The sequence below is a fragment of the Sus scrofa genome, chromosome 14 (assembly GCF_054392235.1).
Source record: "Sus scrofa isolate SSC_HxYL_T2T_F1_AM1 chromosome 14, Sscrofa_HxYL_maternal_Yorkshire_Landrace_v2.0, whole genome shotgun sequence".
Classification (NCBI taxonomy): Eukaryota; Metazoa; Chordata; class Mammalia; order Artiodactyla; family Suidae; genus Sus; species Sus scrofa.
The window spans coordinates 60,901,696-60,921,790 of NC_139396.1; the positions used below are offsets into that span (position 1 = coordinate 60,901,696).

General features: G+C 38.9%; 1 protein-coding gene across 5 annotated transcripts in view; it reads left to right on the forward strand.

Moving 5' to 3' along the window:
- The window catches only part of NAA25 (N-alpha-acetyltransferase 25, NatB auxiliary subunit), a 75,839-nt gene that overhangs the window by 42,484 nt on the left and 13,260 nt on the right, over positions 1-20,095 (forward strand). For 2 of the 5 annotated variants that reach the window (XR_014826916.1, XM_021074209.2), the window contains exons 14-22: positions 816-996; positions 2,071-2,170; positions 7,623-7,774; positions 8,350-8,475; positions 11,891-12,134; positions 12,746-12,869; positions 14,934-14,999; positions 17,482-17,579; positions 18,795-18,905. Coding sequence is in view for 1 of the 5 variants with exons in the window: in XM_021074209.2 (XP_020929868.1) it covers positions 816-996; positions 2,071-2,170; positions 7,623-7,774; positions 8,350-8,475; positions 11,891-12,134; positions 12,746-12,869; positions 14,934-14,999; positions 17,482-17,579; positions 18,795-18,905 (1,202 nt within the window). In the remaining 4 variants the exon portion in view is untranslated. Of the gene's footprint in view, positions 1-815; positions 1,001-2,070; positions 2,171-6,252; positions 6,382-7,622; positions 7,775-8,349; positions 8,476-11,890; positions 12,135-12,745; positions 12,870-14,933; positions 15,000-17,481; positions 17,580-18,794; positions 18,906-20,095 lie in introns of those variants that run through there. The other 3 variants (XR_014826918.1, XR_014826917.1, XR_014826919.1) reach the window with 3 other exon arrangements.

Here is a 20,095-nt window from a genome sequence, read left to right on the forward strand (position 1 = left end):
CCTTCTTTCTTCCTGTGTGCATGTTTTATATACTTAAGATGAACTCTTCATACGAGTGTGAATTCTGTTTATATTTTACTGATCATGATTACATAATTATTTCACTTGCTATAAAAACTCCTTGTTAACGTTAAAGTGCTATATGATGTTTCCCTGTGTGGGTGTACTATAGTTTACTTAATCATCCCTCCGTTATTTGTACAATGAATGTTTTTGTATATAAAGCTTTATTGGCATTTCATAAATTTTCTTTAGACACTTTCATAGAAGAGAAATTATTTATTCTTTAAGAATAGTGATGTGTGTAATGTTTTGGATTTTGGTAGGCCAAAAGGGTGTATCATTTTAGTTTGATTATTAATCAGCAAGTTGTTTTTTTTTTTTCCAAAAATTAAGTGACATCCTATTAGTAGCGTTATATGTGGAAGAAAAATGTTTAGAGAAGCCGTCTGTCTGGGGTCTTGTAGAGAAAAATCTTGTACTGGGAAGATTGGTGAATTCTAGTTCTCCTTCAAAGTCCATTTCTTCTCAGAGTCTAGGATCCTATGAGATTCCAAACATCTCAGTTTATAAGTTTGCATCACTTTTGTAGATGCAGGTTTAAGAACTGAGGTAACTATTGAGAAGCTGTCTATTCAGGGAAATTCCTTATTTTGCTTACGGGTGTGTATCTAAAATTGGTTCTCTGTCACCCAAGCTCATTCTTAGAAAAAGTTAGGGGAGGTGATGATGTCAGTAATTTTTGTCTTTCGTTTTTGAGAAACTTCCATTTGCTATCAAGATCTGTGGATAATGCTATTATATTTTGATTCTAGGTGATGAGACCACTGTGTGGCAGGCCCTGACTTTGTTGGAAGAGGGATTAACCCACAGCCCTTCCAATGCTCAATTCAAATTGCTGCTTGTTCGAATCTACTGTATGCTGGGGGCATTTGAACCAGTGGTGGATCTGTACTCTAGCCTTGATGCTAAGCATATCCAGCATGACACCATTGGGTTGGTAGTATATACTCTGAATAATGATAGCAGTGTGAGGTCCTCATATGTGGAACTGTAACATTTCGACTTTAGCAGAAAAGTATTAAGCTTTTTAGATTAAATAATCACCTGTTATGATCCATTTCAAAGCAGAAAGAGTTTTATATCTCTCAACATTTTGTAGTAATTTTAAATTTGTACGGTTTAGGAGTTCCCTTTTGGCCCAATGGGTTAAGGACCTGATGTCACTGCTGTGGCTCAGGTCACTGCTGTGGCATGGGTTCCATCCCTGACCTGGGAACTTCCACGTGCCATGGGTATGCCCCCCAACTTTTTTTTGGTATGATTTAGAAATGGTTTTCCCCAGATACAGTAGTTGTATACTTCGAGCTCTTTTTCTTAACATGCCTTGTTTTGAAGTCTGCTTCCTCCTCGCAGTTGAGGTTGACGCATGTACTTTATTTGTTTAGATCTCAGAGATCCTTTAAATTTGTATTTTGATTATTTTTTGTGATGAATCAAGAATATTTTCTCCATGTGCTACAGAGCTGTTTTACTTATTTATTTATTTTTATCCTTTTAGGGCTGCATTCACTGCATATTGGAGGTTCCCAGGCTAGGGGTCCAATCAGAGCTTCCCGCCTACGCCATAGCCACAGCAACACCAAATGTGAGCCATGTCTGCAACCTACACTACAGCTCACAGGCCAGATCCATAACTGACCGAGTGAGGCCAGGGATCAAAAAACCCACGTCCTCATGGATGCTAGTCAGGTTTGTTACCGCTGAACCACAGTGGTAGTAACTCCCTACAGAGCTGTTTTAGGAGGAGAGCATTCTGTTCTCTAACAATTTGTGTTCCATTAATCATCTGAGTGTAAAAAAGTGTGGCATAGAGTTTTAGGTCTCCCACAAAACTGAATTAACTTTGCTGTTTTTAAAAATTTGAGTCTGTGAATTGTATAATTTTTATGGCAGGATGTTTTAACTTTTCATGTGCGTAGCTATTTCTCTACCGTAATAATTTGAATTGTACTACTTGATGCTAGAGGTGAGTAGGTATAACATTTTTTTTCTTTCCTTCCAACCTAGTTATCTTTTGACTCGATACGCCGAATCCCTAGGTCAGTATGCTGCTGCATCCCAATCCTGTAACTTCGCGCTCAGGTTTTTCCACTCCAACCAGAAAGATGTAAGTGAAAAAAATTTTTTGAAATATGATCTTGCCTGCTGAATGCACATGATTCAGAGAGCATCTTCCCTCTGGTCACAAGTGCATGTGTTGAAGTGCACCAAGGCCTAGTGCCCTTAGACCATAGCTTACTGGCTAAGGCTGTTAGGTAAAGGTAAAGAGTTATTCATGGTTGTTAGAATGGGTATGTTTAACAGAATCTGTGCAAAGGTGCATTTAAAATTGGGTATTAGCAGAGTAGGAAGTGTTATGCCTCTTCGGTCTGTCTTTTAATCTCTGAGAGACTTTCTAAGGGCATAAGAAATAGCCCATAAGAATTTATAGCAGAGGATGCCATATATGGTTCTTCAGTAGCAGCTGTTCTCTGTTACTTTTATCTATGTAATGTTTATAATCACAGTGCTCTTTACCAACAGAGAGTACACTAATATTTTCTTAGAATTATAAAAATCGACCAGTTGAAGGACATTTAAAGAAACTTAGGTCAATAGTATGTTTTTTAAAGTAGCAATAAATAGAGCTTTTTTGTGCCATAATGAAAGGATGGGATTTGCACCATATTTTTCACTGCAGGCTGACTTGGTCTCTACTTGTCATTTAGGCAGAAATATTTGTGGGAAAACCATATATGATCTATACTCAGTTGATGAGCTATGCAAAACCATCCAGGAACATATGTGAAGAAAGTGTTGTCTCTATAATGGTCACTACTTCCTTGGTTCTCATGTGCTTCTAAGACTCATCACCTGGAATTTGGTCATGCCAGATATCTGCCCACTGTGTTCCATTTTCATGGTATAACAGTAACTAAGAAATTTGGCAAAGAAGGTTTCTGGTTCTTCTTGGCACACACTTATGAGGTTTTTTTTTTTTTTTTTTTACAAAACCTTTGTAACTGTGACAGCTATGCTTAATTTATCTTCCATCTAATTCTTTGGGGGGGGGTATATTAAATAAAAAGCCAGATCTGGGCAAAAGCATTTCTGAGCAAGAGAATGTAGGTTTGTTTTTCTCAGCTTGTGATAATTATGTTCTGACATACTCCAGGGCATGATCTAGAAGGCTGATATAGCACATGGTGTTGACCTTGGCATCATTAGTTGACTTTTGAACTCTTTTCCCTCCCCCCCATGACTCTACTTCCTGACGGGATAGTATGTCTGTTCAAACCTCATTTTGTGCCCTAGTTTCTGGTCAAGGAGAGATGGAAGTGGGTATGAGCATTTGAACATATGCCTCAGAAGGAGCTGGCCCTGCTTTGATATCAGAAGGGCATCTCTAGTACCTTGAGTCTAAAATCTAGTGTTGGGGAGTTTCCCTTGTGGCTTAGTGGGTTAAGAACCCAACATAATGTCTGTGAGGATGCAGGTTCAGTCCCTGGCCTCACTCAGTGGGTTAAGGGTCTGGTTTTGCCGCAGGCTGTGGTGTGGGTTGCAGATGTGGCTTCGATCTGTGATTGCTATGGCTGTGGTGTAGGTCTGCACCTGCAACTCCAGTTTTACCCCTAGCCTGGGAACTTCCATATGCTGCAGGTACAGCTGTAAAAAGGAAAAACAAAAAGGAGAAAGAAAAAACCTAGTGTTGGAGTTTGCACTGTGGCACAGTGGGTTAAGGATCAGTATTGTCTCTGTTGTGGCTCTGATTGCTGCTGAGGCTGGGGTTCCATCCTGGGCTGGGTGTGGTGGTAAAAATAAATAAAAATAAAAAATTTTCCTAGTGTGAGTGGGCAGTTGAGTTGTAAATCTGTGAGTTTTCACTGTGTGTTCAAGTATCTCTGAAACCTCTTGAAGTTTCATTAACAAAACAAAAATCAAAAGAAAAGTGTATTTCAAATTTCATCATTCTGGCTCTCATTACTGTATTTCTAAGGAAGAGGTTATTGAAAACATTTGATATACTGAAGAATCCTTTTCAAAGTTTTGTTTCTCCAATAGCTTTGAGTTGGTAGTGGGGGAGTAAGTAAGGGGTTAATCCAAGCCTGATGGTTGGTTTTACTCCAGTTTTCAGTCATCCAGCATTTTTATAATTTTTTTTAATTAAAGTATCTTAGTTGATTTACAGTGTTGTACCAGTTTCTGCTGGACAGCAAAGTGACCCAGTCACACACACACACACGCACACACACACACACACACACACACACATTCCTTTTCTTATATTATCTTCCATCATGGTCTATCCCAAGAGACTGGATATAGTCCCCTGTGCTGTACAGAAGGACCTCATTACTTATTCATTCTAAATATAATAGTTTGCATCTCCTAACCCCAAACTCCCAGTCCATGCCACTGCCTCTCCCCTCCCTTCCACTCTCTCCCCCCTCACAATCATTCAGCATTTTAGAAGAGCTATATTGTTCTTCTAGATTGTTTGGAAAACAACACACACACAAAACAAAGCAACAAAAAGTATTGTAATAGGGAAAGGAGATCCTCAGGAGTGATTTGAGAGGGCATGTTGTCCTCAGTGGCTTTTTGTACCCCAGTTTGATGTTTTGCTGATGGTTGTGTGTGTCAGCAGTGACTAATTCATCTGAATGTGCATAATGCCGAAGCTGATAAAATTAAATCATTTTATTAATCCGGGACTAGGACTCTGCTTAAAATTTATTTTTATTACTCCTAAGAAAAGAGCTATTTAATCACATTAAAGTAGGTAATTGAGGATGAGAGGAGAGGTCCTGGTCAAAAGCAAAGCATAATACAGCAAGGAAAACACACCTTAAACTGTAATGCCTAGCCCAAGTCCCAGAGTAGGAAAATGGAGACTGTGATGTGGACCATAGGAGTTTGAAGCTAAAAAAGATCACAGTTGTTGTGTTAGATGTCTAGTGTAGTATGTATGTAGTGTGTATGTTTAAACCTTCTGATGGTATTAGAAATATCTCTCTGGAAAGCTAAAGATCTGTGCTCTATATCTTTATTTGTGGTAGTTTTCGGCATCCCTAGATGGTTTTTCCCTGAGTGGCTTATGTATTTCAATTCCTAGCTAGCTCTTTGAAAGAACACCTACCCTTTAAATGGAAAATCTGCTTTGTGAAGCTTTGTGCTGTGGGATTGAAAGTTATATTTGGAAGGCCTGCATAGGGATTTTCTTTCTGGTAAGGTCATTGCCTGCTGTCATCTTACTTTGGAATAGATTTTTATAATACAAAAATTAGAGCTTAGATGTACATATCTCCAAACGTTATTTACATATTTATACTTTTTAAAAATTGCCTTTAATAGTCTCTGTTTTACTTATTCATGGAGATCATTATTCAAGGGTTTAAGTCCATGTATTTTGATAATTTTTACAGTGAACAGGGTTCATTTCAGGAATTCATATGGGATCTAAGTAGCCTCATTGGTGCATAAATGAGTAGAAATGGGTACGGACAACATTCTCTGATATTCCAAAGTCTTTAAAGTACTCATGGCTTCCAGTTTTGCCTGCAGTTCCAATAGGCGTTGTTTCTTCAGATCATATTACTTCCTCAGCCCTTGTCCTATTGATAGCTGCACAGACCCTTTTCTAGCTCTGCAGTGATACTTTACTGCAGTATTAAAGGAGGACTGTCTTAGAGAAGCCAGAGAACTATAGGTACCTTCTTAGTTTGTTAAAGGATTGCATTCCCTTTTTGTGGCCCCTTATTTTTTGCTTGCCTTTTTTCTAAAGTGGTATTCCATGGACCACTCAGAAGTTAAATCTTTCTCTAAGCTTGGTAAGGCTGGGTTCTTTCCTTTAGTCATAATAGCATACTTTGGAACTGTAATTAATAAATTCGATTGGGGTCTCCAAAGTCAAATTTTTATCCTCATTAGTTGCTGGATCACATGTTCCTAACCAGCTGGTTTTTTCAGACTGTAAGTTCCTATTGCAAGGGCTGATGGTAAACCTTGCTATGTTTTCCAAGCCAAGAGGCCATCGGATAGGCATACGTGTTAAGGGTATCCTGGCCTCTTCTTAATTGGGCATATCACTGTCCTTTAATCAAGCTAAAAGATACATTTGAGCTTTTTCGGATAGTCCTTCTTTAAACCTGCAGGATCACAAGTAATCTTTTTAATTTTCTTGTGTCCGTCCGTCTTTAATTTCTCCAGATACTGCAGGCAAACAGCTCGCCGAGGTGTCCCATGGGGGTTTAAAAGCCGCATCGAATGCAGTTGAATTAGCGCCCGTGGCGCAATCCCGCGGCCTGAAATGAACCCTGCGAGGCTGTGTATCAGAGGGTATGTTGTTGACTATTGGCCTATTTTCCTACTGGGCAAATTATTTGGTCATAGTGGAGATGGGGGCAGAGCTGACTGAGGCTGTGCAAAAACATTGGCTTTTCTAGAAAGGATCTTTGGGACAGACATCAGCTTTGAGCTTAACGTTTTCCTTGCCCAAAAGGGTGCCCTTCTGACTTTGGATCCTGATGGCATAGGCCCATACCCATGAAAAGTTCTTCCCTAAGATTTTCTTCTATTGTGCTAGAATTTCTGTTTAGAATTCTTTATCTTATCTCTGTTCATGTTTCTTCTGTATACATGTATTAATCTAATTAAAGCACATGCGAGTGTTTACTTACTTGTTTATGGAGTTTTCTAGCATAGTAATTTGGATGGACAGGTAACCTGGTTTTTTAATTCTCTTTGTCCTCAGAATAGTTTATGACATGACTTTTTATAGGTTTTTGTTTTGTGTCTTGTATCTTGATGTATTGTACATATGCCCTGTGTTAGTGATACATTATTCAGAAGTAAATAAAACCAAGAGGACCTATCTTTTTTTTTGAAGGAGAGTGATTTTTATTTGTGGTGGTGGTGGGAGGGTTATAGTATTCTGGTGTATAAAACAAAGTTTATCTTAGATGCAGAAAAACATGGAGTAATATCCCTTCCACAATGGCACTAACTAAATTTTTGACTGATGTGGTATAACAAAACCTTTAGTCCCGTTGAATTGAAAGATATAACTGCTAGGAGAAAGTCTGTGTAGTTGTAGTAGCAGCTGGGTATTATTAGTAGTAATATTAGTAAAGAAGATACTTGAACAAACAAACAAAAATAAACAAAAATAAAAAAGAAGATACTTGACTCTAGTATAGGATAGAAGAAAAATAACATTTTAAAAAGCTAATATTCTGGAGTTCTGCTGCGATGAAATGGGATCGACGGCATCTTTGGATTGCTGGGATACAGGTTTAGGCACAGCGGGTTAAAGGACCCCGCATTGTTGCAGCTGTGGCATAGGTCACAACTGCAGCCCGGATCTGATCCCTGCCCCAGGAACTCTATATGCCATGGGGCAGCCAAAAAAAGAAAGGGGGGAAGAAAAGCTAATATTCTGTTTGGTGTCCAAGAACTTTAAAGATTAGATTCAGCATCTTAATTTGAGTTTGAGTGTTGTTTTGTTTTGTCTGGCAAGGTTCGTCTTCATTGCCTGACCTGTGAAATACTTATACCAAGGTGATGTCTTTCCTTCCCAGACCTCAGAATATATTATTCAAGCTTACAAATATGGTGCATTTGAGAAGATCCCAGAGTTTATCGCTTTTAGGAACAGGCTGAATAATTCCCTTCATTTTGCACAAGTCCGTACTGAAAGGATGTTGTTAGACCTTCTACTTGAAGCAAATATGTAAGTATTTCACAAGAGCTTAGAAGGAACTAGGGGATTAGATTAGGTGCTGAGAGCCATTGATGAGCCTCATGGGTGCCATTAGTGGGTTTAAACTAAGGAAAAATAAAAATAAATAAATTAATTAATTAAAAAAAGGAAAAATGAGGGAGAAAAGTAGGAGGGAACAGGTAAGAAAGGGGAAGGTGCCTGTCATAGAGAAATGATAGAGTACTGCCAGCACCATCCCAGGTACCATCCAGAATCCAGCTAGGCCATGGTTGTTATCCCTGGTCCATATTGTGTTTACAAGTTTCTCCATTCCCTACAAACATAGTGTTAAGGAATTAATGCTGGTGGACTTTATATTGGCTGGGCCCCCAGATGCCTTTCTCTTACTGTGTAGCAGGCCAGTATGATCAGAACTTGATTTTATTTCACCTTATATGAGCTTTTACTTCTTGATAGTAAAGCCTTCCTTTCTTCTATCACTCTTCTTTCCTTTTCTTTCTATTTAGTAAAACAAAGTCCAGGCTAATATGTTTTCATGGCTATTTTACTATGAATAATACTTAAATAAATTTTCTATATCACAGATCAACCAGCTTAGCAGAAAGTATAAAGTCAATGAATCTTCGGCCAGAAGAAGATGACATTCCATGGGAAGCCTTGAGAGACAACAGAGACTTAAATGTTTTCTTCAGCTGGGATCCAAAAGACAGGTAACTGGAATTTAACCCTGAGCAATTAATTTTTAAAAAATGAGAATCTGTGGCCAGATCTGTGCCACATCTGCGACCTACACCACAGCTGACGGCAATGCCGGATCCTTAACCCACTGAGCGAGGCCAGGGATCAAATCTGCAGCCTCACGGTTCCTAGTTGGATTTGTTTCCACTGCATCACAACGGGAACTCCCAAAACTTAGACATTCTAAAAGAAAATATAAAAAATGTTTTAAATGGTTGGGAAAAGCTCTCTTATCATTACATCAGATCTGGAAACAAAGGATTTGACCTCTAAATGTTAGCCTTCTAGATAGAAGTAAATTTGTTAACAAATTCTAGAGGTATCTGGTAAATCATATATATCAATATCCTTCGTATATAGAAGGAACTCAGTAAATCCACAGAAGAAAACTAAAAAACAAAAGGGGCAAAGAATTTAATAGGAAGTTCAAAGAAAAGCAGTAAAGATTTGTTTTTTTGTTTTTGTCTTTTGCTATTTCTTGGGCCGCTTCCGCGGCATATGGAGATTCCCAGGCTAGGGGTCTAATTGGAGCTATAGCCACCGGCCTACGCCAGAGCCACAGCAATGCGGGATCCGAGCCGCGTCTGCAACCTACACCACAGCTCACGGCAACGCCGGATCGTTAACCCACTGAGCAAGGGCAGGGACCGAACCCGCAACCTCATGGTTCCTAGTCGGATTCGTTAACCACTGCGCCACGACGGGAACTCCAAGATTTGTTTTTTAATCTATCATTCAAAGATTTTATGTATTGGATAAAACAAGATTAACCCTTGTTCTCAGTAAGGTTATGGGAAAATGGCTGTTGTGCATTTACATGGCATAAAACTATATAAGATTCCTATAGGGAAATTTAGTGATGTGTGTCAAGATTGAAAATGCTGTATTCCATTTAAGTCAGCAGATCCACTTCTAGAAAGGTTGAAACTAGGGAATAAGTGAACAAACATGCAGAGACATGTATATAACATGGTTCTGAATATGCTGTGATTTGGAGGTTGCCAAGACCACATTAGTAATTTGCTAGTACTCATGGGATTAAACGTATAGTTGTTCTCACATCTGAGGTTTCTTTTTTTTGTCTTTTTGCCTTTTCTTGGGCTGCTCCCATGGCATATGAAGGCTCCCAGGCTAGGGGTCTAATTGGAGCTGTAGCCACCGGCCTATGCCAGAGCCACAGCACCTTGGGATCTGAGCCGCGTCTGCAACCTATACCACAGCTCACGACAATGCCGGATCCGTAACCCACTGAGCAAGGCCAGGGATTGAACCCGAAACCTCATGGTTCCTAGTCAGATTCATTAACCACTGCGCCATGATGGGAACTCCCTGAGGTTTCTTATAACGAAAGGATACATGACAGCATCAGTACAGGTAGATTTTGGGGAATTCCATGCACAGATTTTCAGTGTTTTCTCCTCCTATGAAGGAACGTACTAAATGCACTCCTTTCTCTAGTAGTGGAAAATGTGCAATATTTCTGCCCAGAAAAGCCCATTAGAAATTTGGTGCCCAGGGTTTTCATTGGCTGGTTGGCTGGTTATGTAGGCACCCTCTATCTAGCATGTACCAGCATTTCAGAGTCCCTGAAGGAAAGCACAGTTCACTCTATACTACACAGTATGTACAAACAGTATAGACACAGTGAGCCACTCTTATCATTTAGGGAATGGTTGGCACACCAAGTTCCCAGACATCAGCCAAGGGCTAGCCTTGCAAATAGGCTGTTCTAAAATTAGAGCCTCAGGCTTGCTCCGTTAACTCTTTTCTTCCCCCCATTTTTGTTTTTTCTTTTTGGGGCCATACCCGCTGCATATGGAAGTTCCCAGGCTAGGGGTCGAATTGGAGCTACAGCTGCTGGCCTACACCACACCACAGCAACACAGGAGCTGTAGGATCCAAGTCTCATCTTTGACCTACACCACAGCTCACAGCAACATGGGATCCCTGACCCATTGAGCAAGGCCATATATTGAACCCACATCCTCATGGATACTAGTTGGATTCATTTCCCTGCATCACAGCAGGAACTCCTTCCCCATTGTTTAAAGTTTTATTGAAGTATAGTTGATTTAGGAGTTCCCTTCGTGGCACATTGGAAATGAATCTGACTAGGAACCATGAGGTTGTGGGTTCTATTCCTGGCCTTGCTTAGTGGGTTAAGGATCTGGTGTTGCCATGAGCTGTGGTGTAGGTCGCAGACGCGGCTCGGATCCCTCATTGCTGTGGCTCTGGCATAGGCCGGCAGCTATAGTTCTGAGTAGACCCCCTAGCCTGGGAACCTCCATATGCCGTGGGTGCAGCTCTAAAAAGACAAAAGACAAAAAAAAAAGGAAATATAGTTGATTTATAAAGTTGTGATAATAATTTCTGCTCTACAACATTGATTCAGTTATACATATAAACACATCCATTCTCTTTCAGGCTGTGTTAACTCTTCTGCACAGACTGTCATAAAAAGATGCAATTTGCAAAATAATATAAATACTATGAACTCATTTTATTTGTTTAAAATAAATTATGTAAATATTTTTAGTTCATTTTTGTGTATCTGTATTGCAAAAGTCTGAAAGGATTTGTATCAAGCATGTTAATATTGTATGTTCTTAGTTATCAGGGCACATTTTCTATTTTTTAACTTTTGTTTGAATTTTTTGTATTATGTATTTTATCATTAGAAAAGTAAGTTTCATTTATGGGGAAAATGACCTATTAGCTAGGTTATCTTTCTTATTTTATGAATACCAAAATGGAGACTTGGATAATTTTGCTTTGTTCAGGATCATTCAGCTATTAAATGAAAGCTGGAACCATTCAAAGGCATCTTGACTGATAAAATTTATCTTGAAAAGATTTTTTTGGGGGGTGTTTTTTTAGGGCTGCATCCGCAGCATATGAAGATTCCCAGGCTAGAGGTCAAATTGGAGCTGCACTCACCCACCTATACCATAGCCAGTGGCCTATGCCACAGCCTCAGCAATGCCAGATCCAAGCCACATCTGCAACTTGTGCTGCAGCTTGTGATGACGCTGGATCCTTAACCCACTGAGGGAGTCCAGGGGTCAAACTTGCATCCTCATGGATGCTAGTTGGGTTCCTAACCTGCTGAGCCATGATGGCAAACTCCAAACTTTGAAAGATTTAAAGGCAGAATGAGAAGTTCCCACTGTGGCACAGTGGATTAATGACCTGGCATTGTCTCTGTGGTGTTAAGGATCCAGCATTGGTGGAACTGTGGCATAAGTTGCAGCTCCTGGCTTGGATTCAGTCCTTGGCCTGGGAACTTCCATATGCCATAGGTGTGGCCAAGAAAGAAAGAAAACAAAAATGCTACAAAAAAAAGACAACATGAGTAAAATGGATGGTTTGGGGATGTTTCTTTTAAAGGGATGTTTCTGAAGAACATAAGAAACTTTCCTTGGAGGAGGAGACAATGTGGTTAAGAATCCGTTCCTTAACCTTGAGGCTGATCAGTGGACTTCCAAGTCTTAACCACTCTGTTGGGCCAAAGAACTCAGAGAAGACCACTGAGAATGGAGTTTCCTCCCGGATTGATATTCTCCGTTTGCTCCTTCAACAGCTGGAGGTGGCCTTGGAGACTGGAAAGCGATTTATTGAGAAGGAAATTCAGGTATCATCAGTGTGTGTTTACCATCACATGACCCCCCCCCCTTTCTTTTTTTTTTGGCTTTTTAGGGCTGCACTTGTGGCATGTGGAAGTTCCCAGGCTGGGGATCGAATTGGACATACAGCTGGCACAGCCATAGCAATGCAGGATCCTACCCTAGTCCGAAACCCACTCCACAGCTCATAGCAACACCAGATTCTTACCCCATTGAGTGAGACCAGGGATTGAACCACATCCTCATGGGTACTCGTCAGGTTCATAACCAGCTGAGTCACAATGGGAACTTCCAAAAAAGACAAAAACATTTTAAACTTGGGGAATTACAGGTCCTTCCTCAGTATCCAAACTGGATAGTGAGGAAAACCAAAAGAGCTTTTTTTTTTTTTTTTTAAATAGCTTTTTCTGTGATGATACATTTTTAAGAGCTATCAGTAAATAAATACAGTTTCTGTTTTCATCAAAATTATTTAGATATTACTAGTTTACTAATCAGTGGATTGAAACTTAATCATAGATTTTTATCCAATAGTTATAGTTCCTTGTTGTCTCATTTTGTATTTTATGGTTTTAAATTTTAATGTATTTAAAGAATATCACTTTTTTCCCCTTTGCAGTATCCTTTTCTTGGTCCTGTACCCACCAGAATGGCTGGATTCCTTAATTCTGGCTGTTCTCAGTGTCAGACCAGTTCTTTTTATCTTGTTAGTGATATTTATGAGCTGGACACCAATGGTTTAGGTAAGTATATACTTAAATGAGTATATTTATGGGGCGTTTGTCACTAAAAAATAAATGCAACAAAATATCTATAACCTCATATATTTGGAAAAATTTGGAAGAGATGTGAACTGGAGACTGTTTTGGTATGTCTGGTTTAATATACAAGAAAGTCCATTAACAGGTTGTAAAACATTATTTTAGAAGCTTAAGTCCGATCCATATTTAAAATCATTTTTTAGGGCCAAAAGTTTTAGAAATCTGTGATTTATTGAAATATTTTTGGATTTCAGATTGAATTCTTTTCATTTTTTTATTTAAATTTTTTAAAAACTTGAAGTATAGTTGATTTGTAATGTGTTAGTCTCTGGTGTACAGTACAGTGATTCGGCTATACATATATGTGTATGTATTTATACATAAGTCTTTTCCATTATGATTTATTATAGGGTATTGAATATAGTTCTCTGTGCTATACAGTAGGACCTTGTTGGTTATCTCTTTTAGTGTTTTGTTTTGTTTTTTGGGTTGTTTTGGCCATACCCACAGCATGTGGAAGTTCCTAGACCCAAGCCACTGCAGTGACAATGCTGGATCCTTAATCTGCTGTGCCACAAGAGAACTCTCTTCTTCTTTTTTTTAATTAAAGTATAGTTGATTTACAGTGTTGTACCAATTTCTTCTGCACAGTAAAGTGACCCAGTCGTACATATATACATCCTTTTCTTAGATTATCTTCCATCATGGTCTATCCCAAGAGATTGTATCTAGTTCCTTGTGCTATACAGTAGGACCTCATTGCTTATCCATTCTAAATGTAATAGTTTGCATCTATTAACCCTAAACTCCCAGTCCATCCCACTCTCTTCCCTCTTCCCCCTGGCAACCACAAGCCTGTTCTCTATGTCTGTGAGTCTTTCTGTTTTGTAGCTAGGTTCATTTGTGGCATATTTTAGGTTCCACATATAAGTGATATCATATGGTATTTGTCTTTTTCTTTCTACTTCACTTAGTATGAGAATCTCTAGTTGCATCCATGTTGCTGCAAATGGCATTATTTTGTTCTTTTTTTTTAATTGCTAAGGAATGGTACCTTGTATATATGTGTGTACCACTTCTTAATCCGTTCATCTCTCGATGAACATTTAGGTTGTTTCCATGTCTTAGCTGTTGTGAATAGTGCTGCAGTGAACATAGGGAAGCCCCTATCTTTTTAAATTATAGTTTTGTCTGTATATATGCCTAGGAGTAGGATTGCTATATCATATGGTAGATGACTCCTCTCTTTTATATATAGTCATTTGTGTCTGCTAATCCCAAACTGTTAATCCCCTCCCATCTCCTTTCCCCTTTGGTAACCATGAGTTTGTTTTTTGTCTCTGTGTCTGTTTGTGTTTTGTAACTAAATCCAATTATATAAGAATTCTTTTTTTTTTTTTTTTTTTTTTTTGTCTTTTGTCTTTTTGTCTTTTGTTGTTGTTGTTGTTGCTATTTCTTGGGCCGCTCCCGCGGCATATGGAGGTTCCCAGGCTAGGGATTGAATCGGAGCTGTAGCCACCGGCCTACGCCAGAGCCACAGCAACGCAGGATCCGAGCCGCGTCTGCAACCTACACCACAGCTCACGGCAACGCCGGATCATTAACCCACTGAGCAAGGGCAGGGACCGAACCCGCAACCTCATAGTTCCCAGTCGGATTCGTTAACCACTGCGCCACGACGGGAACTCCTCCAGAATTCTTAAAATGAATGCCTAAACTTTGCAGAGAGATTTTATTCTAAACTCCCAACACAGTGAACATCACAAATACCTTATAGGCCATGTTTTATGTTTTGCTTTTCTCAAATCATAAGGCTTTAGAGTATTTGAAAATTTTAAGTAGTGCTTTTGGTAGAAGTGTAATTAATACCTTTTCTTTTTCTTGTCCTTTATCTTTCTGTCTCTCTCTCAGTAATAGAATTTAGATGCTTGTGGGTCTTAAGAGAAAAGAAAATGTCCTTGCCCATAAGTTGCTTCCAGGTATTGGTCTTGCTTCTTACTTAAAAAAAAAATGAATTGAAAATTTTTCATTGTTTTTCAATTTTAGAGGATACAGTGGAGATCCAGGAGCGAGTAGAGAATAGTCTCAAGTCTTTACTAGAACAATTAAAAGGTAAGTGTTGTCACTGTGGATTCCCATATTGTATCTGATTATTTGACATTAGCTTTTTTTTTTGTCTTTTTGCCTTTTCTAGGGCCGCTTCCGCAGCATATGGAGGTTTCCAGGCTAGGGGTCTAATTGGAGCTGTAGCCGCCAGCCTACACCGCAGCCACAGCAACTCGGGATCCGAGCTGCATCTGCGACCTACACCACAGCTCATGGCAACGCTGAATCCTTAACCCACTGAGCCAAGGCCAGGGACGGAACCCGCATCCTCATGGTTCCTAGTCAGATTCGCTAACCACTGGGCCACAATGGGAACTCCAACTTTTTTTCTGTCTTTTCTAGGGCCGCTCCCGAGGCATATGGAGTTCCCAGGCTAGGGGTTGAATCCGAGCTGTAGCCACCAGCTTACACCACAGCCACAGCAATGCGGGATCTGAGGCACGTTTGCAACCTACACTGCAGCTCACAGCAATGCTGGATCCTTAACCCACTGAGCAAGGCCAGGGATCGAACTTGCAACCTCATGGTTCCTAGTTGGATTCGTTAACCACTGAGCCACAATGGGAACTCCAACTTTTGGTATTTTTAAAGACTTGTTTCCAACTTTAAAAAGTTTTGATTACAAAAGTAGTAGGAATTTATTATAAAACAGTACACAAGTGGGTGTGATCTTTTGCCTTTTCCCAGTCCCATTCCCTTGGAAGTAAGTTTGTGTTGTTCACACTTTGCAGTCTGTATTTCTAGATACCACCTAAATAGTCATATAAATGCATAGTATAAATACATATTAGTGATTTTTTTAATATATGAAAAATTACAATACATGCTTTTCTGGCTTTAATTTTTTATTATCTTGGACATCTTACCAAGTCATTTGTTTTAAGGGCTACAGAATATTGCATAGTATTGTATCAGTTAATCATATTTATTTATATGCTCTGACTGCATAATATATTATGCATGGTAATGCTGAAATAAATATCCTGGGAAGTAGTTGTTTGGGTACTTCTTTGAGTATTTCCTTGGGATTAAATTCCTAGGAATGAAATTGTTTGGTAAAGGCTATACATGTTTGTTTGTTTTTTTTTTTTTTTTTTGCAAAATATTGTTTTATTTAAGAAAAACAAGGAATGTGGTGTTAAATTATGGGGATAAAAGTATGCAAAATAGTCACATGGAAAGAAAGTATTAGTTTTTCAATATCCACCTTTACTTAATTTCTTGTGAACTGTTCAATACTATTTTAAATATCCTGAATTTAATATTTAAATATCCTGAATTGTAGCTATACAAACAAACTCCATCCCCAGTGTTTCCATAGATGTTAAAATAAGACCAGATCATTTTTTTCCTTTTTTTCAACCAAAGTAGTCTTTCTAAAGTCCTTTTTGTACAAAGTATTACAAGAGCAATTAAAATGGAAACACTGAAATGACATGCCAACATTTCAGAGCACATTTACAACACCCAGAATAATTCTTAAAATTATTATATTCTAAAATACTACTACCAATCACTTTTAGGTTAATTCTATGTATCTATTCACATTGATGCAGTTTTCCTAGACCTCTGAAAACAGGCTCATTGGTCTCTTTTGGTGTCCACACACATATGCTTTTTTTCAACTCAAATATTTTAAAAAAATTATTATTGTTTTATTTAACTATAGTTGATTTACAATATTGTGTTATTTTCAAGTGTGCAGCTTTAGATTCTTCCATTATATGTTATTGTGCATTTTAAACTTACAAGGGTCTTTCTTTTTAGGAGCGTAAACCATATTGTATTTTATTTTTCATATGAGGACTGAGAATTAAAAGACGATCAAAATTATGAGAATAAAATGTGGTATTTGTTATGAAGGTGCATTTTTACCATGCACATTAGTCTTTTACTCTATAATCGTGCAAGTTCTTTTAAATCATCCACTTGCGGTCTTAATTTTGTACCAACGCCTGTCTGGAAAGGCTTAGCTCATGTTTAGATCCTAGAATATTTAATTTATAAGTCCACATTTTATGTTTTGAAGGCAACAGAGCAGTAGTCACATAGCTTTTTAAAGAGCTTAAAATAGTCTTTGGTATTTGGTTCATTGATATGGGGGAGCTTTTCTGAATTAAGCCTTTATTACTGCTTATTCTTTATTAGATTAAACATTGTGTTCCAGGAGTTCCCGTCATGGCTCAGTGGTTAACGAATCCGACTATGAACCATGAGGTTGTGGGTTCGATCCCTGGCCTTGCTCAGTGGGTTAATGATCTGGCGTTGCCGTGAGTTGTGGTGTAGGTCACAGACGTGGCTCAGATCCCGTGTTGCTGTGGCTGTGGCGTAGGCCGGTGGCTACAGCTCGGATTCGACCCCTAGCCTGGGAACCTCCATATGCCGCAGGAACAGCCCAAAAAAAGGCAAAAAGACAAAAAAAATTGTGTTCCTAAAAATAATAGTAAAACAAAAGCTGAAAAGCTACAAAATATTTTTCTGTTTTCAGATATCTTCAGTAAATGTAAAGGTGATCTCTTAGAAGTTAAAGATGGTAACTTGAAAACACATCCTGCTCTTTTAGAAAATCTAGTCTTCTTGGTTGAGGTATGTTTTCCTCTTCCTGAAATACTCAATTTTCCTTCATTGTATGCAGGATTAATTTAAAAAGAAATACCACTTAATAGGCACTTTACCTGTAATTTAACCCCTACTCCCAGCTTTTATCAATTGAAAAGCAATTTAAATTTTCTGAACTCTCCAAGAATATCAAGAAAATTCATTCATAATGCTAGGGTAAAACTTCTTGAAATTTACTTTACTAATCTCTAAAGATTCCTTATATTTACTCCAAATCTTGGTCTTTCTGTTTTATTCTTCTTTTTGACTCAACTACTATGTAATTTAATTCTGCCAGGCTTTTTTATTTGTTGCTGCTGTTCACTAATTACTGAAATTCTGCATTATGAAGAAGGATCTGGGAACCGATGTAGCAAAACTCTCTTCTTTTTTAGCCACACTCATGGCATGTGCAAGTTCCCTGGCCAGGGATTTAACCTATGCCACAGTAGTGACCCAAGCCACTGCAGTGATAGTGCCTGACCCTTAACCTGCTGCACTACAAGAGAACTCTAAAACTCTTTTTTTAGCCAGAAAAAGAGAAAGATCACAAACACTCATAATCCATTATCTTTTTTTCCCTGTTACTTCTGTCACATGTTTGTTTATTTTTCTTCCCCTATTAGTCTGTAAGCTTCATGAAGGCACTATTCTTTGTTTTGGTGATTGGCATATTGTAAGTGTCTAGGAGATACTTAATGAGTGAATGAGATATAATTGCATGTATATGTACATGTACCTACTGTAGCATAGGGGACACATAAACACCTAACTTAATACAATAAGAATATGTGCTGATGAACTGGGGAGATTTCTTTACATATAAGTTAAGGTTTGCAGATGAGGCAGTATGTTACCTGGATGGAGAGTTGGGTGGGGACTCTATGCCTAGAAATTTGGACTTTCCACTTCAGTGAAAAGGATGTTAGTAGATCCTTATTTCCTACCAGAAAGTGAAAGGAAACTGGATTGAATGGAGGATGGGTTTAGAGCTGGGAGGAGGAATAAAGACAGTATTCTGAGCAGGTGATGACCTGAATTAGTGTGGTAATTGTAGAAATCAGTGAATGGAGAGTTAGAAGAGAAATTGAAGGGATTTGCATAAAAGAAGTGTTTGCATAGAATTTGTTCCATAAACTTTGTTCCTGATATATAGCTTGAGTGTAATCCTTTTTGATGAATTTGCAATTTTTCCTCTTTCAGACTATTTCTATTATCCTTTGGGTCTCCAGTTACTGTGAGAGTGTCCTGAGACCATACAAATTAAATTTACAGAAAAAGAAGAAGAAGAAGAAAGAAACCAGCATCATCATGGTAATAATAAAGAAAACACAAGTAACAATCTGGCCATGTGGTGCTTTTTCTTTTTGGCCACACTCATGGCACGTGGAAATTTCCAGGCCAGGGATTGAATCTGAGCTGCAGATGTGACCTACCCAGCTTCTGGATTCTTAACCCACTGTACAACAGGGGAACTCCATGGATCCTATATTCATTCATTTTCTCTTCCCAGCTTTTGAAAAAAATTATGCACCTGCAGAAAAGCCAAAAGAACAGTATAATGAGACCCAGATATCCTTACCTAGATTCACCACTTGTTAATGATTTGCTACAATTGCTTTATTTCTCTCATTCTCTACCTCCCTGACCACTCTTCATTGAACCATTTGAAAGAAAACTATAGACTTTGTGATACTTAACACACCAGGATAGAACAAGGGCAGTCTACTACAAAACCATAATACTCAAGAAATTTTCACACTCAAGATACTTAATATTGATACAATAATATTGTAATGTCCAAATTAAAATTTCCCTGGTTATCCCAATTATGTCATTTATAGACTTTTTTTTTTTTTTGGCTTTTTGCTCTTTCTTTGGGCCACTCCCACGGCATATGGAGGTTCCCAGGCTAGGGGTCTCATCGGAGCTGTAGCCACCGGCCTACACCAGAGCCACAGCAACGCAGGATCCGAGCCGCGTCTGCAACCTACACCACAGCTCATGGCAACGCTGGATCGCCAACCCACTAAGCAAGGGCAGGGACTGAACCCGCAACCTCATGGTTCCTAGTCGGATTCGTTAACCACTGCGCCACGACGGGAACTCCTAGACTTTTTTAAAATACTAGAATCCTACTAAGGATCTGATAAGCTTTTAGTTGTCATCTCTCTGTATACTTCTCTCATCTAGAATACTTAGCTTTTTGTTTTGTCTTTTTTTTTTTTTTTTTTTTTGTCTTTTTGCTATTTCTTTGGGCCGCTCCCACGGCATATGGAGGTTCCCAGGCTAGGGGTCGAATCTGAGCTGCAGCCACCGGCCTACGCCAGAGCCACAGCAATGCGGGATCCGAGCCACGTCTGTGACCTACACCACAGCTCACGGCAACGCTGGATCGTTAACCCACTGAGCAAGGGCAGGGACCGAACCCGCAACCTCATGGTTCCTAGTCGGATTCGTTAACCACTGCGCAACGACGGGAACTCCCTGTTTTGTCTTTATTG